We start from the raw sequence: 25090 nt of genomic DNA, 5'->3' as shown, positions 1-25090 counted from the left end.
TCTGCAGGCTCCATGTAAGGGCTATACTCAGCAGTGCTAAGGACACATCTGACACCTGGGCCTCTTGCTGGATATCATGACGGGAGACACTCGGCATGTTTACTCCATTAAAGAGTCTGAAAGTAAATCCAAGCAGCAGGATGAGGAGGTTTTGTTTGAGCAGTTCAGTGAAAAAGAGTCAGGAGACTTCAAAAGCAGCCTGCCCGAGAACACAGCTAGCCTGGAATCCAAGGCTGTTAATGGGGCCAAGTTCTGTGTGAAGGAAAAGGACTCCTATACACAGAGAGAGGCTGTGATCAGGCCTCAGCAAGCCGGGAAGATTGATTTCAAGTCTCTCCAGAACAGGCCCAAGTTTTCCAGTGACAGGACATGGCCAAGCAGCAAAGGCAGTCCCCAGTCCCCCAGTGGAAAAAGCAGAACCAGAGACAAAAACAAAAAGTCTGGGAAGGGAGACCGGAACCCACAACAGCTTTACAGACTGAGCATGACCAGTTCTAGGACTAACCCCACCATTGGGATTGCCTACCCACAACAAAAATTGACACCACCCAAAAAGCTTGAAACTAGCAGGGGTCCAATAACGGGCAGTTATCGCTTTCATGTTCCCAGCATACCCGAGCGAGAAGCAGAGCTCCAGCAAGAAGACCTTAACTACAGCAGATGTTTCCAGGAGGCTTCCTCTAACCTTACCTCCGTGAACTATACCTCACAAGCTGCTGGTGCTGCTGCTCACCAACAGCCAGCCACTCAGCAGCAATCCGCTGTCCCCCGGGAAAACAACAATACAGAGAGTGGCCAACTGCATTACCCAGAATTCCAAGGCAATGGAACAAGTTCTTGGCATTCTCCAGAAAAGACATTCAATGGTGCTAACTATGGAGTTTCTTCGCAGAAAACGACTCTTTTTACAGAAGGAAGCAAAGCAAATACTAGCTTTGGACCTATGTCATATCAGTATGGATTTCAGTCATTGCAAGATTCTGTTACTGACCCCTTTCCAAATGATCAAAATAGCCATCCCCAAGACTACATGGATGTTTCCCTGGCAAATAACCAGGTGGGACACAGGGCTTTTCCATTTCATTCTTCGGGGGATGGACAGGAGGAAACATTAAGCAATGGCCAGTTTGATAATGCCCAGCCAGATGGAAGGTCTTACCCACAGCCTTCCCAACAAACACAATATTTGCAGTCTTCCCATGGAGCACAGTCATCTTTGTCTTGCTACAAAGGAAGAACTGAGCACTCTGCAGACAGTGATGGTGCTGTTTCAAGCTCACTCTCCATAGACCAAAACCAGAACACCTTCCCAGAAACTCAAGCCATTTTCAAGCAAGAAGAAATTGGTTTGCATAACAGTGGCATCCCTACTGCTTCAATAAGTAAAAGAAGCTCTACTCCAAAGGACAGTGTTCCCAGTCAGAGGGTACTGACTCAAGGAAGTTCCCTTACAAGAAATATTGTACAAGGTTCGGTATCCCAAATGCACTTTCAGGGCAAAGCTTATGGAAGTTCTCCAGTTAACACCATCCTTACTGGAACGGTGCCATTTGATAAAAACATCCCAAGTACAATAAAAAGTCATGTCAGGATTTCACAGACCTGGGAAGGGGCAAACAAACCATTTCTTTCCCCAGACCAGAATTCTGCACCTTACTCCACTTCAGCTGAAAAGCAGTATTCGTTTCAGTGCCAGCCAGCTGTTGAACCAAGGCAACACACACCCAAAACTGGCAGGTTGCCTTGGCAGCAGATACACCTCACATCTGCCATGCCAAACCAAAACAGGATAGAGCTATCCAGACAACTGAGCAACCAAAAACTGGGTTTCCCAATATCTACTTCTGAGTGGCAAGATAGTAACAAACCACATAAAAATGCACCTTTAAATGGTCCCAGTGGCTTCCATGGCAAAAGAAAAAATGAAGGTTTCACCCGGCAAGAAAGCATCAAGCCAACTTGCAGTCCTGCATCCACATTTTCCTTTGAAAATGGAGTTGATACTAGTGCTCAAGTCTGTGACTCCAGGAATAAAGCAATGTTTTATGGATTGAACCAGCCTGTGCCCAGTGCTCCGCCTAGGAATAACAATCGCACACCTTTGCAGGTGGCACCAGTAGGTTTGATATCAGCTTCTCCATACGAATCCCCATTGCCTTCACCCCTACAAAACCCTGCTTCAAGCAGCACATGCTCTTCTCTTTCTCCTGTGTCAACAAGCCCAGTCAATGTCAGCTCTGAAGACAGTCAGCTGCCCATGGCAGGCCCGCCCCCTCCTTTTTATTCCCAGCACTGCCATCTCAAAGATGGAAAGACACTTCAGTCCTCAGATCAGCTGAATTCCAACATTAACCATCTCCATACTGACACCTCCAGAAACTTCCCTTTCCCTCCAGAAAGAACCAAAGAAGACGTATACAGCTACCTACACGATACCAAATTCCCAAAGCCAAACATAGACAGTGGAAAGGGTTGTATGAATGGCTTTGGTGTTGACCATCCACCTCCTCCTTACTCAGCTCATCAGTTGTTAGCTAACTCATTAGCCACTGCCAACCTAGACCAGCTTGATGTTCTTCTCACCTGCAAACAGTGTGATCAAAACTTCAACAATCTAGCATCGTTCTTAGAGCACAAACAATACTGCAGTCAAAACTCGGTCACTCAAAGTGATTTTAAAGATGTAACAAAAATAGAGGAGAGCAGGAAGCTTCAAATAGACCCAGTAAAGTCTATCCCAAATCAACAGACTTTCCCTTTATCAAGGTGTTCATCAGATCTGCATCTCTCTCTCCTAGGACTGAACAAGAATGGTGAATTACTATCAGACAGTGATATGAAGGGAGATGGAAGGGATGATCCTTTAAAGATGAACTTATTAAACGGTATTCCTATTTCCCTTACTTCTTCAGATTTAGAAATTGATGATGCTAAACTTGACAGCCTTATCACAGAAGCTTTAAATGGCCTTGGCTATCAATCTGACAATGCAGAAATTGACAGCAGCTTCATTGATGCATTTACTGATGATGACATTTCAACTGTAAAGGTGACAGGAAGCAGTCAGAGCCTAAAAACGAAAGACTCTGCATTGTTTGAAAGTAAAAGCAAGCATGTGGCTTCTTCAGAGGAGAGGTCACAATCGCAGGTAAAATATATGTATGACTTTGACAGGGAAAACCTGAGCACTGAAAATAAAAGCATGACAAATGACCCTGAAAAGAAACCGGAGGACTTGAAAGTGGAAGAAAAAGCTAACTTTAAGGAGCTGTCTCATAAAAAAACAAAGGGGTACTCCTTCTTCGAAAAGTCCTCAGAACAAAATGAGACGGTGAAAATAGGAAGAAAGCCAATAAGCAACCATTCCCAAGAAAGCAGGAAAGAACCTGACATTCTCTTGTCCAAAAAGTTCTCAGAGAGAAGTGGGCTCAAAAGCTACCAGGAAAACTCCCCTTTATTAAGACCTGCACTTCCTGATGACTCACCTGGTACAAGAAGCACAATAACACAGAGATTTGGAGCAAAGGAAAGTAAAAAAAGAAAGTCAGGGGGTGGGACATGGAGCAAGGAGCTTATTCACAAAATTGTTCAGCAAAAGAACAAGCTACATAAGCTGCATGTGAAAGGAACCAAGAATCTGCAGTTTTCCCTTGTAATGGAAAGGGCCGCTCCTGCACCACAGAATGCAAAATTCGGGGAATATGACTATGTGTCAGATTCAGATGAAGAGTCTGAACCTCTACGGATATCCAACCGGGGTCGCCTTGCACCAGGACTTGGCGGCAGATCCAAGTACAGCTATACAAAAGATTACAAAGGAAGAGGAAGAGGTGGCAAAGACAAACCATCTCAGTGGAAATACAATCCGAAGGAAAGTCTAGAGAGCAAAATCACCGAGCCCATTTCTCCTCCACCACTGAAAGACACTGCCAGTAGGAGAGTAAGGCGGAGAAGCAGCAGGTCCTCAACAAGTAGTGATCTAAGCACACCTGCGAGTATTTCAAGCGAAAGCATGAATAGTCCAAAGAGCACTGACCGCACAGATTCTGACAATGAAAAGGGTGTTTTAGAAAAGAGAACAAACAAAACTGACATTACCTTTTCTGATTCTTTTGAGCAGGAATCATACAAACAATCACTATCAGAAACGCCCAAAGAAACCTGCATAGCCCCATCACAGTTTTCAAAAAACACAAAGAGATATGGCTCTGCTAAATTTCTCCTTTCTGCCAATATGTGGTGCTCACAAAAATCTAAGTATCTCCATTCCAGCAACACAAGTGGAAAAAGTTCATCAGAACCAACACCTGAGTCATACAGCACAGAAAAAGACATGGGAAAAAAGGCCTCGCCTTTAAACAGCAAGGAAACGTTGAATTATGGTGTGACAGATATTTTAGAAAAACCTAAGGTACAAGACAATACAGAAAACTTTAATACTGGTAGAAAGGAAAGCTCATCTTTTAAAAGGAATCTAACTCACTTCCAGACAGAGACAAATGCCAAGTCATCTCGCATTTGTGATACAACACCTGATGCTATCAATGGAAATAGAGATTGTAGTAAAAACACAAAGGATAATGCACAGGACAGGGACAAATCAGACTATGAAAGCAGCAGCACAAGAGTGCAACATTCAAGTGCAGTTTTACTGCCTGGGGAAGGCCTTGCTATTTCAACATTTGAGAGGATTAATGAAAACGTCTTTCGTGACAAAGACATGATGAATACTTTTAATTGTGATGTGTTCACCAAATCAGCGCCACTTGCCACTGTACCTCCTGATGACATTTGTTTGTGTCCGGCTGACCTTCATGATGTTTCAGGACAGAAAGATGCTCCCAAGCAGGGCAATGTCTCTTACCCCATTGAAACTGACCAAACCCTGATGAAATCACCACTCACCTTTGACACTTCATCAATGTTTGGAGATCTTGCTGTTCCTGCTTTTGACAACACTCTATATACAGATGTTCCTATGAGCAAAGATAGTTTTAATTCTTTCATGCCCAATCATGACAAAAGAGAACTCTTTGAGTCATCATTCCCCCAATATTTAGGGCAGAAAGACTGGAATCTGATGACCGGTATATTGCCTGATGACATTAGTCAATATCAAGATCTCTCTGACAAGGCCATTAATAAGAAATTTAATTCATGTCACGTTCCTTTGGCTTTGCCAGAGAAAATAACTGACTATAGCACTAACTTCATAAATAATAATGCTGAAGATGAGTTAGAAATCAAAAGGATTGTTACAGAACTGGAAAGCCAGCTGCAAACAACCGAATTAAACAGTGCTACTTCACTTTCCAATGAAATCTCAAAAAGGCTAACCTCTGACAAATTTTCACCTTTGCTTCTGGACCACGGAACTGAGAATGAACAAAACATGTCTATGAGTGCCACAGCTGAGAATACAGAATTGGCAGCTACTGGTGTCGCAACAGATCCAAGTTTAGAAGAGCACTATGATGATCAAGAACATTCATGGTCAGGTGCCTTCCAATTTGAGTCGCTGGAAGGGCAGCAATGCCTTCATACACCAGTACATGCTGAACCAAGTTCTCCTGAACCCTTCTACAACAAAGAAGATGCTGAAAGCCTTCAGACAGATACAGGAAAAGCAGCACAACACTTAGAAAACAGTGAAACAGCAACCACATCCACTATAAAGGGTCCTCTGTTAGACAAATCTGAAGAATTGTTGGAAAATCAAATGTATGCTGAAAATCTTATGAAAAGTCTGGAGGTGATTTCAGATTCCATCTTTAACAAAGGTTCCTTATCAGATGTACTTAAAGAACCAGTGTCCCCATTTCTGACTAAAGCTGCTGAAAGCGAGAGTGGTGCTTTTGAACAAAAGCAAAATGAAAAAGAAACACTTTCTCAAACCAAACCTGCAGAAAGAAAAGCAAAGAAGCAAAACTCTGAAAAGCATGAAGCACTTCTTTTTCCATTTGAGCATGCTGATTGTTCATCTGATATAGATGCAGCACAGTCTCCCCAATCAAAAGCATTTAATTCAAAAAGCCTGAGTGCAGAATCAGATGGAGACGTGTGTAAGGATATACCAGTCGGTGATGATAAAACCAGACCCATTGAAAGCCATGCAAAAGAGACAGTTCATGATGTAGACTCAGAAGCAGCACAGCCACAAATTAATGATGAAAAACAAATCATTGAAGAAAGGACCAAAAATAATGCAGCTCTTGAGACCGAGACGTTTGAAAATGACACGATGGAGAAAGAAAGTACTGCCATTTCAGAAGGCTCTTCAGTGAACCCTTTACAACAGCTACAGCTTTTTGTAGCTCGCACTGTCAAACACAACGAGGAAGAAATGGTCTTGCCTTCATATCCCATGATCCTGTCTGGTAGTCAAGTTTCCATTGCCTGTGACCAAACAGAAGTGAGAGAAGAGTTCAAACTCAATCCAGAAATGAGTCACTTACCAGAGGACATGCCTAAAGACATAGAAAGTACAGATGTCAGCAATTATTTAGGTGAAAATGGTGTAGAGAGAGAAAGTGAAGGTGCTGTTGGAGAAATTGTTACAGTTTCATCCAATCCACAAGAACCTGATCTTGATGGCAAAACCCAAGTAACATCCATTAATCATGATGTGCACAAAGCTGCAGCATCAAGATGCATGACACCAGAAACTGCTAATGATGATGCAGTCATCACTGCAACAGTACAGAGTGACCCATTAACACCCTCTAGCATATCAACACACACCATCCCAGAGTCATATTATAAAGCAAATGAGCCTTTAGTGGAAGACGAGGTCACAGGGTCTGAACAGAATGACATGAAAGTTGCAAATTATGATGTAATTGAAAGCGCAAGATGTGACACGACTGCAGCTAGCCTTAAACCTGAAACAACAACTGAACTTTTTGAGTGCAACCACGTATCCGAACAACATGGAGAATCCAGCCTCATTGAGCTCACTTTGAAGCTCCCATGTGTAGAAGATGAGAGAAAGGGGAAAGAGGACAGTGATATCCATAAAGCCATTTCTCAAAGCAGAATTTCTCCGTGTAAGTCCCTGTTACCACCTGGTGAACACAATAATATGTTTGACCAGTGTGATTCCCAAAAGATATGGAATGCTTTTGATAGACTTTCCCCAATTTCCATGGAAAATGGACAGTCACCAAGGAAAGAAAATGATAATGTATTAAATACAAACAATATACAGTTCTGTGACTCCAATGCAATCACTTCACCAGAGGTGCCATGTTTAGTTGGACTTGCAGACATTCACATGGACATCTCTGAAAAGAAATGCCTAGAGTCTGAACAAGGGATTCAGTCTGATCCACCCTTGGTTAGCACACTTGAACCATCAGATTCCCTGATGAGCACACAAGACACTTTCAAGGAAACTCACACGATGGCTGAAGTCACAAACAGGCAAGGGCTGGACTCCCTCTATGAGTTAAAACAAAGCCCTTTAAATTACAAAGAAATAACAAACTTATCCAGCAGCCTTAATAAATATCATAAGGTAACAGGAACCTTAAATGAGTGCAAAGACAATCAAGCTCTCTACAAGAAAAGTCCAAAAGACAACTGTGATGTAAGCTTTCCTATGCCTTTAACATGCAAAACACCAGTCAGCCCTGGGCACAATAGTGTCTCTTCAGAGTCATCAGAAAATCAAAACATTCAAATCAGCCTTTGTTCACCATCAACATCTTTGCAAAATATTGGTATGGACAGTTCAAAGTGTCTCTGCCCTGAATTGCTATGCACTCATTGCAAAGACAACAACAGCACCTCAATCACTGACACAATGCTAAACTTTCAGCCAGTGCCACATGATATTCATGACTTGGATATTTGCCACTCTCCTCTTGAAACCATAGATTATATGGACTTACATACAGGTCTCCTGAAGAAAGCAGATAAAATAGAACTGAAACATGCATCCTCAAATGAAAAAGCAACAGATTGTCTCAACCAGGAATCTTCAGAAACTCTAAGGTCTTTACCAGTTTTTGCGGAGAATGTTTCAGACCTTGATACAACACAGCCAGATCCATTTAAGATGAGAGAGGTAAAAAGCAAGCAAAATAAAATTGAGGCAAAGAATGTTGCTGATGTGAATGATGTTAAGAATGAAAATGCTAAAAGGAATTCCATACAAGGTACAATCCTGTGCGATATATGTTCTGCATGCTTCCGGACAGTTCCTGGATTAAAAAGACACAAGGCTATGAAACATGCAGCAAAAAGGGATGGGAATATCCTTGTGGAAAAGAACTGGGAAAACACAATGACATGTAGGAAACAAGAAGCATTTATGAGAGAAAACAGTTTTGTGAGTGCAAACAGCTCACCAAATGACCAAGGAAGAGGAGACACTCATATTAAGTTGCATTCCTTAGAAAAGGAACAGAATGAAACTACTTTGCTTGTGAATCAAAAAGTCTTTTTGCACCCTGACAATTGTAAAATTCTACCCACCAAAACAAGTTTTTCTCCTTTCACAGTTCATCAGGAAGAAATAAACTTAATTCAAGGAGAAGAAACTGTAGGCTCAGAGGAAAAAAATAAGGAAAAAGTTCTGGAGAGTAGAGGAAAGCAAAAAATGTTAAGTTCACTCATGAAGACTAAAAGAGCTGGCAAAGCTCCGAAAGGCAAAAAGGCTGACAGTAACGGGAGCTATTTTGAATCTAAGCTTGGAATGGCTGACCATTTTTCAGAAGATATATTAAGTATGCTTAAAACGGACATTTTACAAGCTATAACTCCCAATTTTCCAAGTATTGCCGGAGAATCAAACAAAACTGATGCGCTTTCGGTGCAACCAGAGGAACTAGCCCAACCCAAGGTTAATGGAAGCCAAGAAATACAAGAAAATGATATCTTCTCATTCAAATTAGCCAACAATACAACACAGACAGACAAAAGTGGCCTCATTGAAGCAGCTGGTCAGATTTGTCAAAATGGAGTGCATACACCAGATGAGAAAGGAGTGCAGCTGCCAGAAATCAGTGGTAATAGACTTGAAGGTGACAGAATGTGTGGGATGTTCGATTGCACAAAAGAGGATTTTGATGACGTGAAGGAAGTAAGTAAACGGAAAGTGATGTGCCCTGAAAGTATTTGTACAGAAATCCTAGGAGAGCCAGTTGAGACGAAATGTGCAAAGACTTCCTGTCCCACAGAGTGGGGAGATCCACCTCCTTATCCTTTTAAAACACCCTCCGCAAACATCTCTGAGTCACCGTCAGACCTCCAGGCTTTGCTTGATGACGAAAGCACATTCTCCCAGCTGTTTCCCAGAGATGAACAAATGATTCGGAAAAAGTGCACAAGGGTGTATGGAAAAAGAAATAAAAAGCCAAATGTAACCCCTGATACATCCTTAACAGAAACATGCTCTGTTACCGTTATGTCAGTGGACAACAAGGAGCCTTCTGAGGGGCATGAAAACCAAGTGTTCATGAGTAAACTGAGGGACCATTGTGAGTATGAGACAATATCAATTGATGACGCTATAATGCTGGACATGTGTCATAAACGCACTTTAAAGGGTGTCACCATTTCTGGATTTGACGATGTAATCCACACCGCAGATGTTGAAACAGGCCCTCAGAGAAAAGACCCTGAAGTTAATGGAGGGCTACATTCAATTGCAAAAATACCAGCAAAATGGAATGGTTCCAAAGACCTATTGACTGATATTGTTGCAGAAACTGTGTTATCCTTAGAGACGTCAACACCTTGCAAAAAAGAAGATCCAGCCACATCCTGCCTTCAAAAAGTGTCAGATCCTTTAGTTTCTCAAGCTGATATGACAAACCATCATGAGAACCCCTGTCATTTTCACGACATAGATATCCCAACTATGAACACTAAATTTCAGCTCCCTGATATCCAGTTCTTTGAGCCTGGGAAACAGAGCCCCATAAATGCCACCACTGTCAATAATGATATTGCAGTCTGCCAACGTGCAAAGCCTAGCAAAAGACCCCTGGAACGCAAAGTAAGAAAATGCAACGAGGCTGGAAAGAAACCAAAAGACAAGCAGTATAAATGCAAGGTTTGCTTCACTTGGTTTCTCACCCTCGGTGAGCTCAATTTTCACAAACTCTCTCATAACCCTTCCCCTCCTCCAACCTGCTACATGTGTGTACAGCGCAAGTTTAGCTCGAGAGAGCAACTGCGAGATCACTTGAAAGAAAAGCATGCAAAGAACAAAGCAGGGATATGGACCTGTGGAATGTGTCTGAAGGAGATTTCAGATGTCTGGATGTACAACGAGCACCTGAGAGAACATGCAACCCAATTTGCTCGAAAGGGCCAAGCCCAGAAGTCTGTGCTGGGATTGCCTGGCTGCTTCATACAGGAAACAGCAGTGAAAAACTTTCTAAGTTCCATCATGCAGCGCAGGCCAAGCAAGCCTAATAAAAATGAGGGAAGTAAGATGTCTGTTAAAGAAGGGAAGATCACAAAAGACAGCCCTGAGCAGGATATGAAAGTCAAAGAGGAAAATGAAACCGTGGTCAAAATTAAGCTGAACTCTGGTGGGGGTGAAAAACAAAGCATACAGACTCCACCAGATGTCCTGCAAAAAACAGAACCAGCCCAGAAGAGCATCACAATGCATCCAGATTGCAAAGACCCTTCCAGAGATTGTCATCATTGTGGGAAACAGTTCCCCAAGCCCTTCAAACTTCAGCGGCATTTGGTAGTCCACAGCCTACAAAAAATGTATCTGTGTCACAAGTGTCCAGTGTTCTTTCAGGAATTAAAAGATATTAAAACCCACCTGAAGGAAGAGCACAGGGTGATTGAGGAACCAGACGTCAAGCACACCACACTTTATGCATGTGAGCTATGTGCTGATGTCATGCATGTTATTAAGAAGTCCTTCATTTGTAGCACTTGTAATTACACATTCTCGAAGAAAGAGCAATATGACCGCCACATGGAAAAGCATCTTGCAGGGGGTAGCAAGACATTTAAATTCAGGGGAGTGATGAGACCTTGCAAACCCTCACAAGGTGGGGACTTTGAGCTGCAGGGTTCTTTCAAAAGGGATTACATGCCTCCTAATAAAAAGAGAAAGATTTCTCCTGAGAGTGTGAACGAGAAAAGCTCTGACAGTGGCATTGCAAGTGTAGCTTCCCTACACTTTAGCCCCATTGGAGAAACTGATCCCTCAAAACAGACACTGACTGTGACACCAGATTTCTTCACTGAGACCACTAATCCTTCCCCCAGCCTGCAGGATATGAGTGTAAAAACTGAAGAGGAGGAATTTTCAGATCTTTTAGCTAAGATGGAGCACTCACAATTTAACATGGTTGCAGAATCCCCTTGTCATTCCTGTGCTATACCAGACATTAAGACCAGCAACTCTCCTTCATCCGAGCTTCCTGTGACAGAAAAAGCAAAGGAAATTTGTGAAGGGAGTTCAAAGCCATTAACAGAGACCAGTGACGTGAAGGAAAATGGTGATCCATCTCTTCATCAACATGAAAAGCAGTATAACTCACCATCAGGTGATAAAGGGACTGTGGAAGAAGAGGTTAGCAGAAGTAGTTTCAGAACTGAATCAGTAACTGCAAATGTGACCCAAAGTGACCCAGAAGTTTCTCAGAGTCCCCAGAAAGCTTTGCAGGACACAATTGAATCACCTGAGGCATATAAAACTATTTCAGAAACCGTTAACCTTCAGAGCGAGGACAGTATTAATCAGAACCTAACAGAAAGTTTAGAATCTCAAAATGCCTCAAAACAAGAATGTGCAACAGACATGAAAATGAAAGTTGCGGATGTCATTTCTTACCAAACAAGAGAGGAACATAAGCAGCCTTCTGGCTGTCCAGAGCGAAATGAAAAGGAGCAAAGCGATTTAAAGGACGGCAGCAGCAGCGAGATTCAAACCTGTGGCCAGACCAAGGAGAAAGTCTCGTCCAAGTCGAGCGATGATGTCAAACTCGCCGATGACAGTCTCAAGCGTTCTGTGGGATCGCCAGGAGCAAGCGAACCTGTGCCAAACCAGGTGAAGCCAAACACCTTGGGTGGGGGCAAAAGTGAAGAAAAGGATTCTACACAAGTGTCTTTGAAACTTCAGAAAAAAAGAAAAGAAGTCAAGGCTTCTCCAAACGCAAAAGTCTCTTCCTCCTCACGAGAAAATCTGGATTCAGAGATGAGAAAGAAGAAAATCAGAGTTCAGAGCCCTGGAAAAACTGAAAGCACAGGGAGCTATAAGAAAGCTGACATTATTAACGAGTACCCGGTTCTTTCATCTCTGAGAGATGACATGTCCAGCAACAAAACCCACTTAAAACCTAAGGCTGGGGGGATTAATGTACAACCAAAGAGGAACTTTGACAGCTATACCCCAAAGAAAGCAGATGTTCGCCATTTGAATGGGGATTTCAAAGGGAAAAGAGGGCTTCTTGGGAGACCTTTGCATTCTTCTTCAGCAAAAGGATCTGTTCCTTTAGTGAACAGTGCCATGAACAAGTTCAGACCTGTCTCGGGAGTGAGATCTGTTGACTCTCATAACTACAGGACAGCAGAGTCGCAGAACCATCTCCTGAGTCAATTATTTGGCCAAAAATTAACCAGCTTTAAGATTCCTTTAAGGAAAGACACTTCAGAGTAATTTAATAAGTTTGACTTTAAGGGGATGCTGTGAAAAAAAGAAATCGCAGAAAAGGAAAAAATCAAAGCATTAGACTCGACAGAATTATTTCTGTTTCTCGTGTAAATGAGATTGCATGGCTGCCTCTGTGAAATATTTTTTTCGCTTTATGTCTTACTAATCTTCTTCCTTTAATTCACCTGTTTTATCATGCAAATGTGAGGACTTTGATGTTGAGAATGAGTTTGATGAACTCAAATCGTAATCGCTTTTGGGCAGACCAGGTCGAGTGAAATGTCTTTTTTTTTTTTAGAAGTACCGAGGGTTAGATATTACTTAACTGTGTCATTCTCCCTTGAGACTGTCTGTTTCATGCTCCCTCTGAGAAAAATGAAAAAAGAAAAAAATACTTGAAGATGAACTGAATTTTAAATGCATGTCAATGTAGAGTTTCTAAAGGTTGAAAATATTTTAGCTGTGTTTCTCTAGAAAACAAAATAACTGGGCCAGCTAATCACTCTATTCTGTACTGTCCAGATCGCTCTGCATTATGTAGTTTGTTATCTTACTGTATTAAGATGACATTCATTGTATTAGCTTTTGTATAAACAGTACCTGGTGCTATTTTTCTTTGTAATGTGAATACAGATTTCCTTTAACAAAGGAAACATTTAATCTGTAGCAAGTTACATTTTTCAAGCAAATTATGCTGGTGTTCTGTAGCTTTACAGCTCTTTTGTGCTCAACAACAAAGTGTTAAACTGTAGGTTTTGAAAAGGAAAGGAAATCACAAAAGCCTTTTTGACTTAGAATGCAAACTCAGGTGCAAATAAGAACATTTCATATTTTACTGATGTTTATGAAACCCAAACTCCCCATGTAAGGAGGTGTATCCATGCACTGATACTGTCATACAAAAACAAAGTGCTTTGTGTCTGTCCTGCAATTTTTTTTATTTTCTAGATCAAAAAAGGTGCTTTATTATCTTGTTCATATGTATCTTATATTGTATTATAAATGTAGGTAATTTTACTTTTGGTGCAATGCATAATGTCAGAAATTTTATTTTAATATTGTGCAACAAAAAAAGAGAAAAAATACTTATTACATTTTTATGTTGTAAGTGTGCTCTTAAAGTGCCTCTTAAAAAGTTGGTTATTAAAAAAGCTGCAATTTTACATGGGTGTGTTTTTATTTTAATACTTAGAACAGGAGGCATTTTTTATACTTAAAATAGGAATCTGGATGAAGCCACCCTGTCAGGGTGCTGAAGCTGAAAACATTTTGGTTTAAAAATGGATGGGATGCTCATATTCTGTAAATTATCTACTATCTGCAAATTAGCTAGATGTGCCGAATGGTCTCTTTATCCCATTTATAACCTTTCTCACATTCTTAGGTTCAGTGTGTCTACATTGCGAATGCTGAAATACAGATTCTATGTATTTTCTCTGCATCAGACTTCATGGTTCCACAAATTAATCTTCTGTTAGTTAAATCTGCATCTCAGTGGGCATATTTACATTTTTCAGCTTGCAGAATGACAATGCTTAACCTGTTCCCTCTCGACTCCGAAGCAAGATTACCAGAGGCTGATGTATTAGACAATATCCCATTTCCTAGTTTCACAACAGCTCCACTTGGGTGCATTCAGTCGGAATAATTTCCTAAACCCTTGTCCAGAAAACCCTGAAGTGAATTGTTAAAGAGATGATTTGTGTCTGCAGTTTTGATTAGAGTTTAACAATGTGCCACAGCATTGTTCAATTATCACTTTTTAAGAGATAAATAGGCATCTTTAATTGGACAATTACAATTAATGCGGATAGATAAAGGTTTTTTTTCCCCCGGTTGAAAATGATACAGGTATCATGAGATATTTATGATAAAATCACGTGAGCAGAAGTGTGCAGAAATGTTTTAAAGTTTAAATATGATGTTATTTATATTGTGTATATATATTCATATATGAATATTAAAATTAAGAAAAGGTCACATTTTTGCAATTAAACATCTGACGAGAAATCTCATTTTCAACACATCGTCACTAGGGGGCGTGTGCCATTAAAGAAATGCATCTGAAGCTCAAACGAGCCTGCAGACCAAAGAGACATAATGTACCTTTTGCATAACAGTTGACTCGATGTTTCTCTTATTTGATAAAGCGCAAACAATTCTTTGAAAACAATAACGATTCCTTTTTAGCCTTCATTAAGAAAAATTTGAGATGTCAATATCAATTAAAATGAGATATAATTTGTCTGTAATCAATAGACATGCCCATAACAATATTGGCATTTCAGTGCCTGAAAATCTATGCAGTTACAGTACAGAAAGAGGAACTTTGTTCTAAGCATTGAGCTGTCTTTGGTTCACATGATATTTGTCTCTAACCTCTTCCTCTCAGTATTGCACTCTGGGTAGTACAAAATAATCTCAAATGAGAACAGAAGAGATCAATTTAATTCACTAACACAAGTTTCAATTACATTTATTAATATTTACTTCAAAGCCACTTTTATAGTGTCTACAATTTTAAGCAAATATGTATTTTATTCTAGGAGCTGGTGTTGCAGCATTTTGTTTTGAGTTACTATAACACACAGGGTGCATCATAAAGAAAATAGTTTAAACTAATATTAATATTTAGTAGATTGACTTTTTCACTCCTGTTTACCAAATTTTTTAAGTGCTCATCAAAATATTACCTATTGTTAGTGGAATTATGATGTTTAATTAATTTATTAAGATTTCGTACTTATGAACACTGGGTTTGAACCTGACCTGAGTAGTTTAAATGTGAGAAATATTTTGGTAGTATAACAATAGCTCAATAGAAAATAGTTGGAATTGTTACTCCTTGGCACATTATTATTATTATTCCTGATCCTTGACATACTCGTTACATTAACGGTTGAATACTTCATACATGAGCAAGGTGTATAAAAAATACAATAAATCTAAAAATTAGTTAATTCTCATTGTAACCAATGATTATAAAAGGAGCACATGTTAATGGGCACAATGTCCCTGTACACTGTGCCCTTTTAGATTTAAAGCTATAAATTACAACTGCATAAAATGCGAAAACGTAATAGAAATATGTTTACCAACGACTGATGAGGATTTGCTGTGGTCATTTTAAAGTGATGTAGAAGAGTTTTGTTTGCTCACAGGTGGTCGGCTCTGAGTCTGTGGATATGAACCTGCAGAACAAAACTGTGCTGGCCCTCTATTTGCAATTATATAAGATGTCTGGAAGCACTGTCAGTGAGAGATAGCACAAGCCAAGCGCTGGAATCTGTGCTATTGGGGGTTGTAAATAAGACTACGGGATTAATTTGATTAATTGATAGAATTATTTTCTCTGCCAAGTCTTTTGTTTATTGAGGCTCTAAACGCTTATGTTTTTAAATCCGGCCGAGCATTGCAAAGAGGAGATAAAGCCGGCAGGAAATAATTAAATATAAGAAGCGAAAGAGAAATGTTAGAGCAAATGGAAGGCTGACATTTCTTCTCTTTGGCTTTCATTCAGCTCTTCCTCTTTGTTGTCGTTTTTTTTTCTGATACTCAGTGTAGGGGGGGGGGGGAATCCTGGGGATGTAAAACACATATTATGTAGATCTCTGTGGTATTTCCAAGTTAAGTCCTATGACTTTACTTAAGTTCCACCTGTATTGTAATTGACTAGAAGCTGCATTCCTGTAGGCCAACATAGTTCATTTCTCTTAACTATTACCCTACTGTCTGTTCCATCCATCCATTTTCTAACCGCTTTATGCAATTCAGGGCTGGGTGGGAGCTGGCAAGCAATGAGCAGAAGGTTGAGTACACCCTAGATGGGACGCCGGTCAAACCCAGAGCACACAGGGACACAGGCAAGCACACACTCACACCAGGGCTGGCCAATTAACCCACCGGCACGTCTCCGGACTGTGGGAGGAAGCTGGAGCACCTGGAGGAGACCCATTGAACACCCATTAGATGAGGCATTAGATGATGCGTATGATTATCTTTGTTCGGAATAGTGGAGAAAGAAAAAGAAAACTCTTTCCAAAACCGAACCACACCTAGGCACGCAAATAGATTCCCATAATGCCCCAGGACAGAGTGTACACAAAGGTCTAGGGACATAGTCCCTACCGTCGGAGTCACTGTTTCCCCACTTTACACTTGGCAGGGAGACATCCTGTCGCAGAACTACATTTTTCCCTGGATGCCTCAGGGTGCTGCCCTCCCTGGAGAACCTGAAGCAGCAAGCCAGAGTTCCTCCAGGCTTGGAATAGTTCAAACCTGCGCTTGACTTCTCAGTTGATTTGTGTTTAACACCTGTCTAAATATTTAAAGGCATTAAAATTCAGTTTTCTACACACCGGTGTTGATCTTCAAATATTCTAACACCACTGTAAGATGGCATATTTAAGGTTCCTGAGTGTGGCATGGTGCCACGCAGGTCAGCATTGCTGCCTTGGTTCAGTGGGTCCCTGGGTTCAGTTCCAGGCCCAGTTTGTACAGTGTGATCTCCTTGTGTTTGCAGGGGTTTCCTCCAGCTGCTCCTGTTTCTTCTCGCAGTCCAAAGACATGCTGGCAGGTTAATTGGCTTCTGGTGTGGCCCCGGTGTGCGTGTGCATGTACGTGTGCGTGTGCGTGTGTGTGTTTATATCTGTCCGCCCTGCAAAAGACTGACTCCCTAGGTGTCATTTAGGTGTGTCCTGCATTGTGCCTGTTGTTTGCTGGGATAGGCTCTGGGTTCCCATGACCTGGAATTTTATGGAGCAGTTACTGTAGAAAAGGAATGGATGGATGCATTTAATAATTCAATGATTAGGTTTTTTTGATAGCTGAATTTATGTTGCCTCAAATATTGTTCCTGGTCTTCATGTATAGCATTTAAATCCCTATTCCAACTGGAGAAAACTTTCTAATGACTTGTATAAGGCCTCTAACAGACACTATTTCTACAATTTGTGGGAACTTATCCTTTTGTTTTGCCACTTAAGGTCTCCACTGGGGGATGTAGACTTGCCCACCAGGGGGTGCCATAGGCAAGCTTTGTATATAATAAAAGAAATAAATAAGAGTCAAGTAGCTCCTATTGAGATTGCAAGTCTTGGAACAAGCAAAGAATCCCTTTATCGCTCTAGAGGGGAGAAGAGAAAGGGAATTACCTGTAAGAACTATATGATTTGGGAAAATTGGAGCATGATTATGATTATGCCACATCTTGGATTTTGTGCATATTCCCATTAAATGCCAAATTGTAATTAATTATGCAATTATAGATCCACTACACGATCTACAGTGTCTAAGGACAACATTAGTATAACTTAAATCTTGAAATTTGTATAGAGAGACCAGTCTTTCTTCCAATGGATGCAAAAGATGTGATGAGTGTCGGTATTAAACCAAACGGACCGGAGTAACAAAGAAAAGGATTTTGGGATAATGTAAATCTCAAATGACAGGTTATTACAAACCAATAATGACATACAAAAACTGTGCTTCCCTACAGCAGCTTTGAAGCAATACTGATTTTACAAAGATTGAATGCATTTTGTAACTCTGCATTTTCTCAAAATGCTTCATTTTGGGGCTGGGTGTGTAAAGGCTTATCCTGCAAGGTCAGGGAAGAGTCCTACTGGTATGTTCATTCAAAGTAACCATTATAGCACCAACAGAACAAAACTGCAAGTGAGCCTTTTTGAGATGAGATGAAGTTGAGCAATTATAGGGATGTGTAGAATATTAATTGGGACCAGTCGCCCTTAGGGCTTCTTCTGGCACCATTTCAGGTGCGTGTCAACCTGTATCAAGACTGATTAAGGCAAACAATAGCACAAGCTGACGTTATGGACGAGTATTAATGAAGTTGCTGATCAGGTTGTTATCTGGAAAGCGCATGCTTTTCCATTTTTCATTTTTACAGCGAAAAGGTCAACAGCTTCAACAGCAACATTTAAACAGCCACCAGTCGCTTTCCACCACGTGTGAAATGGAAGCCAGCAGAATGTGAAGTGTGAGATATAAAAAAACAGAGCCTGTCCCGGCAAGCAATGGGCACAAGACAGGGTGCCCCCTGAATGGGACGCCGGACAGAAACCCCCACACACTCACACCAGAGGTAATTTTCTCAGAAGCCAGTTTCCAGAACATCTGTGGGCTATGGGAGGAAACCAGAACACCCAGATAAAACTCATGTGAACACGGGTAGAACATACAAACTCCATGCAGACAGCCCCCCAGGAACTGAACACAGGGACTAAGAGCTGTGAGGCAGCAATGAAAATCACTGTCCCACGGTGCTCCCCCCCCGTTTCAAATAATGTCAAAATACTATTACAATAAAACCATTCCCCTCCAGCTTGAAATGAGTACAAGGTAGATGTATTTCTATCATCCCTAAGGCCCCGAGAATCTCAGACAAACCTGTTGTGGTACAGCACATCTCCCATTTCCAGCAGGTGTGAAAGGGACTGCCAAAAAAGAGATATGCCAGATGTTTTTACAAGAGCTACAGGATGCTAAAGCAATGTTACGAGACTTCAGCTGGTGCGCTTGAGCTCACTTGAAAGGAAAGAACGTAACCTTGTAATGTCTGCAGCACATCTATCTCGCTGCTGGACAGCTGCGCTGATGGGCTGTCCCTCACTCCTTATCCTTGAAGCCAAAGCCCACGGGAGCACAGAGGGTGGAACAGGTTACCACACAGCTTTTCTTATTGGTGTACGTGTTTTTACGAGGCAGGCAGGAATCTCTCGAGCCTTCCAAAACAGTCCAGGGCAAAAAGACAAGAGCACAAAACATAAAACCAGAAGTCTCTGAGACGTTATAAGGCAATAAACATCCCTTAGTTGAGAATAGAGGAAAGAAAAAACTAAAATCTTGCTGAAAGCACCATTTTGTGGACGCATGTGTGCACTTAAATATAATTGAATTACAGCAAAGTGAGAGTGAGAAATGATTAGGTCATCAAACACGATGTGCTACTTTTAAGAGAGAGGTGGTATATTGTATATATGTCAATACAAATCCTACTAAAATGCTGACTGAGGTACAATGATATTAGATTAGATTATTACATTATAATATTAGATTATCTATCCATTAATGAACAATGCACTTACATATGCACGCAGGGAGCAATTTAAAGATGTCAATTAATCTATGTTGCATGTCTTTGAGCTGTGGGAGAAAACCAGATAACCCACTGAAGACTCCTGGGACTCACACTTGGGGCAACTTGTGAACTCCATAGACAGGTCTCCAGGACAGAATCATGCTCAGGGTGATTGCTGTTAGGCGCCAGTGCTAGCGTCCACTGTGGCACCCATAAACAGAAATCCATGTATGTTACTATAAATGATCCATTTTACTTTTAAATTTATTTAAATTGACCATTCAAAACCAAACAAGCTCCATTAAAATGCTGCAGAAATTATGATGGAAACATAATGCAGTTTACTGAATTTTTGGAGACCATGTTGATGTTTGTGTTCTGTGATTTCTTTGTGTGGGATTCAAATCGTTACTTTTATTTAGTTTAGATGACAAATCTGTTCATATATGCATTTCGAGTTTCACATATGTAATGTATATACAATTCTGCATTTCAAAGAATTCAGAATCACTGCATGGTGTACCGATACCAGGTTGGAACTAATTTGCTTGGATGAGAGGCTTACAGAATGCTTAGTCCTTATGAATGTCTTTTAGATTCACATAACCTGAAAAAGCTCAAAATATTCTATGAAAAATACCTCAGGTTGATTTACCAGGAAACACACTGTCCCCCCAGCTGCGCAGTCTTCACCCTTAAAGAAGAAAATGTCAGGCTCCTGGTATATTTCTGAGAGGGTTTCCTCATTTATTTTGTGTAACTTGTTTGTGAAGAGGAGATGGTTATCTGCTCGTATATTTAGTTAACTAGAAGAATCGCACTGGGAGAAGGTACAATTTGAGCAATCCTAATCTGTCCCGTTCTTACCGGCCGTTTCTGTCCTAAATCTTCTGTGTTAGTGTGTATTCGAAAAAATCTAAGAAGATAAGCAAATAAGACACCAAAAAAAAGCAAGAAAGAGATGACGGATACAGAAATAGGACAGTCAAACACACGCTTGATTTCTAAGACAATAGCAAGCTGACAAATAAAACCTTTATATCTGTACCTGTGTGGAATAATATGAAAATACAATTCTTGGCTTGTTTAATTAGAAAAATGCCCTTACAGTTAACTGACATTCTACAGTAACTCAATCGCCGACGAAATCATTAGCTCTAAAAAAATTAGAGCTAGGGAGTAGTTGGGGGAAGAGTGGTGAAGATTGCAACAGTGACATGAAAAAATACCAGAAGATGAAGGGAAAAGGGAACCCGATAATGCCGCATTTGACAGGATTTGTTCTCCTTAAGGACAACGTTAAAAGGAAAAGAGAAAGTATGCTTGTGTCTAGATTCGATTACTTTTAAGTTGTGTTAAACGTTTAAACTTTCCATTACAGTATTTACGCAAAAAAGCTAAAAAAATGTTACTTTGATTCCTACCATTTTAGAAGTGTCGGTTATCGGGGTTTATGAAACAAAAATTTACAAATGTTATTCTACCAATTTTACACATACAAATTTCCGCACAGCCCTGCTATCCCCTCAGTTTTTGGACTGACGCCAGTCGGGCCCTAGAGTACTTAATAATCCGAATTCTGCTTTCTCCGAAAGCTCTAAAATGTGTAGTAATTTTATTTTGACTATTTGATTTCTTAATTAGCGGTGCACAGCTAAACAGTGGTAGACTGCAATATACTAAATTACCACTAGAGGACTCTGTACCATTTTTCTTATTTCTTTGCTTTACGAACTGCATATGAAGACAGTTCACAAATCAAGTTCGTCTAAGATTATTATCATATTTAAATTATTCCGATTCTAAATATGGAAAAAAATACTATGAAAATAGCATAGCATTAAGCCAAAATGCACAATCTACTTTGTCATTTAATTCTAAATGTTAAACGACATACATTCTCACTATATTCTTTGTCATTACTTTAGATTTTGCTTTGTGAACTCGGTTGAATGGTATAATATGGAAAATATGTAATACAACCTAATGGCTTGATTTTCTTATAATAAAAATATTGTAATATAATATTAATATAAAATATAAAAATATTGTGAATTCACTTAATTAGAATGTGAAATACTGTAACAGTGGTTTACAGACATAGACTTCATTTGTATCACTCATCTCTAACAGTGTCATTCATCAAATTATTGAGTATCCTGTATTTAACAGTGAAGTTTCCTTTATTTGAACTTGTTCATTTTAGCAAGTGGAATTTCTAGTGAATTAACTATTTTAGGCCTGGGAGGGAAAATGTATTTCTGAAGCTTTGTGGCATTGTACATTAATATAAAATATGGCAGTTGTAGTCGAAGATGAAGGGTGTCAGCACTTTTCTTAGTGACTCTAACCAGTCAGACTGGACTCTGTACTAAAAGCTGTGAGTGAATATTTTCATACCATTAATTCACAAGCTCATTTCCCTGTTCTTTTTTAATTAGTGCTATGTTCAAGTTCAGTGTATTTTAGTCCTCTAAAATATATCTTTTTGCTGAGGTACTAGTTATTACATTTCATTCTGTATTGTTCTTGCAGACTGCAACTCCCTGTATTACATGTGTGCCATCATGTATTACATCATCTGGATTTGTTTGAGTACTCTATGCAGTATTGTCTTGTAACGTTTTTAAAAGAATCTAAACGAGTACAATATTCGATTAAGTATAAATTGCAATGGTGTTATTAGCAAATCAAAGATTGAATATGAATTAATTGTAATAATGTTTGTAGTATTCCTTCTACTGCTACTGTTCTTTCTTTATATAAAAAAATGATGATGAACATATGTAAAGTTGGGAGACACAGTGGTGCCGTGGTCAGCATTTCTACCTGGTAACACTGGGGGGCCTGTGTTCAATTCCAGACCGGGGGGACTATCTGTGTGGAGTTTGTATGTTCCCCTCATGGATTTCCTATGGGTGCTTTGGGTTCCTGCCATGGTCCAAAAACATACCTACTGGTAAGTTGATTGGCTTCCGGGAAAAACTGCCCTGGTGTTTGTGTCAGTTTTCCCAGTGATGGACTGGAATCCTGACCAGGGTGTATCCTGCCTTGTGCCCACTGCTTGCCAGAAAAGGCTCTGGCTCCCTTGCAAGCCTGAACTGGAAGAGGTGGTTAGAAAATGAATGGATGGATACATTTAGCTTTAATGAGACATGTAGGAAATATGACTAAGCCCATGAAAAGATTATATGCCTTCAAATCCCGTGGCATATATTCTAGGTATTATCTGAGTGATCATGAACTCATTTTGCTTTTTTGTATGGCCACACACATACATCCCTGTCCTTACTTTGCTTATAATTTAATACATACTTAAAGTTTTAAGTATGTATATACCTCTTTACTACAAGTATATATGCTGTATAAAACAGTACAGTACAGTATATCATGAGCTGGCATTACAGTATGTTCAAAGCATACTGAAATAACAGTAAAGGTTTACAGTATCACCTAGTACGACTTCTACACCAGCTTATAATGATGCATGCTGTAGGAAAATTTTAAATATGTTTTTTTATTACCTGATCCAGGTTAATAAAGCAACAGGATAAATGTACACATTAGATACAACAATCAAAATGGCAAATACAGAACACTGTATCTAATCTGACCAATCTTATGGGCACTCACAACACACCATGCACAGGAAAACAAAATCTAAAACAAGCCATTAAAGCTAAAAATACTAAATCTATCAAAGAACTATATTTACTTTTAGGTCTCCATTATACATGGAAACATGAAGAAAAGAAAACATCTTTTTTTAAACAAATTGATCTGAAAACTTTTTTTCTGATGCAATCTTGGGCCATTGATCAACACTAATCAGCTCCTAATCTGCATTCTTTTGCAGAAAAACAACAGTTTATCAAGTTTTGTCCTTTAACTTTCAAGTCCACCAATCAATACATATTGGCCTATCTGCAGCTGTGATGGGATATCGAGATGAGAAGGCCTGGGGACTGGTGTTCAATAATAACTGATAGCTGACAGAACTATTGGTCTGAGAGGTGATAAGGTAGACTAGGCTTATAAAGAGATTTTTGACAATGATCAATGCACCGCCCCAGTGAGCTTGTTAATCATTAGAAAGAATAAGGGCTTTCGTTAGATGCACAGAGCCATACTCTATTCAGGTTTGACTAAGCTTTTATTTTCCTTACTGACCCTTTCCTCTAACATAAGAGCCTTGAGGGGGGGGTAGATACAGCCTGCTCTGAGGTCTTTTCAAAATGAATCCAACTTTCTGATGCTAAGTTCACCCCTGCACTGAGCTTGAGTCTTAGGTTCATTCCAAAATTATTACTTGGTTTAATCAACGTTCCACAAACGTTTTAGAATATGCATTAATGTTTTAAATTGATGTTTAATAAAGTCTAGAAGTTCAAGCTGTATTGATACAGGATGTCTCCAAAATATAGCAGTGTGTTCTGCACCAGAGAGTAAATTGTGTTGCTGCTCCGAGATGACCTGTCAAAAGCACCTGCTACTAAATCACAAGCACCTGCTAATAAAGAAACCAGCTACGAGTTTACAGAAAGAGTATTCTTGAAGAAAACAAGAATTGAACACAGTCTGGTGTGTTGCTCCAGCATAAAACCTGGGCTTTAGTTTCCAAAGAAACAGATTGCCATGACATTAGCAATATTGTCTCCACATATCTTGGGCATTACCATCATTGTTTGGGTCCTAGGTTTCGCACAGAACCCATTAACACGGATCTTTGTTGCCAAGGGTTAGGAGCGAAATGTTCATGGGTCTGACGTGCCTCATCAAAGCCCTCCCACCAGCTCCAGGTGAGCCGTGGAGCAGAGATCGCTCATGCTGGGCTCCTGTCTGTTGGTTCTGGGAGGTGGGGAAGAGGTCATGGCCAAAATGTGCAGTGGGAAACTACACTCAGGAATCCATTACAGCCTGACGTGTGGACAGCGGTCAAGGAATGTAGCTTGTCAACCTTGTTAAAGTACAAAAAAAAAACAGTGATAAGAAAATGCAGATTTCGTTGAATTCACCAACAGTCTGAGAAACTACATTGGGGAATCACTGACAAATGCAAATGGGTCAGAGCCCTGCATTCTATTGTAATTAATGTTCTATTAATATTCACAGTATCACAAATAGACATGTACTGTATATTTATACTTTCATCACCGGCGTTTTGGCAAGTATGTTACCGTCTTATTCTGAATTCCAAAACTCCCATAAAAGTAGAAGTTTTAGATGAGCGAGAATCTAATCCTAACGTTGTCACTCGCTGTAGCTGACACTCCAGATTAACAAGGTATCGTCACTGATGTTATTGGCGTTCATTTACGTACACAAGCAGCTGAAGCAGATGTTCTCCTTGTAATAAC

General features: G+C 40.1%; 1 protein-coding gene across 1 annotated transcript; it reads left to right on the top strand.

The window, feature by feature from the left end:
* The first annotated feature begins 12 nt into the window (after positions 1-12).
* znf469 (zinc finger protein 469) lies at positions 13-13783 on the top strand. Its single transcript, XM_088938517.1, has one exon. The coding sequence runs from the start codon at positions 77-79 to the stop codon at positions 12635-12637; it is 12561 nt and encodes a 4186-aa protein (XP_088794643.1). The 5' UTR covers positions 13-76; the 3' UTR covers positions 12638-13783.
* Positions 13784-25090: the final 11307 nt, after the last annotated feature.

Source organism: Atractosteus spatula, chromosome 21 (genome assembly GCF_055471065.1).
Source record: "Atractosteus spatula isolate fAtrSpa1 chromosome 21, fAtrSpa1.hap1, whole genome shotgun sequence".
Classification (NCBI taxonomy): Eukaryota; Metazoa; Chordata; class Actinopteri; order Semionotiformes; family Lepisosteidae; genus Atractosteus; species Atractosteus spatula.
Note: the sequence above shows the minus strand (reverse complement) of the source record. Positions and strands in the feature narration are given on the sequence as shown.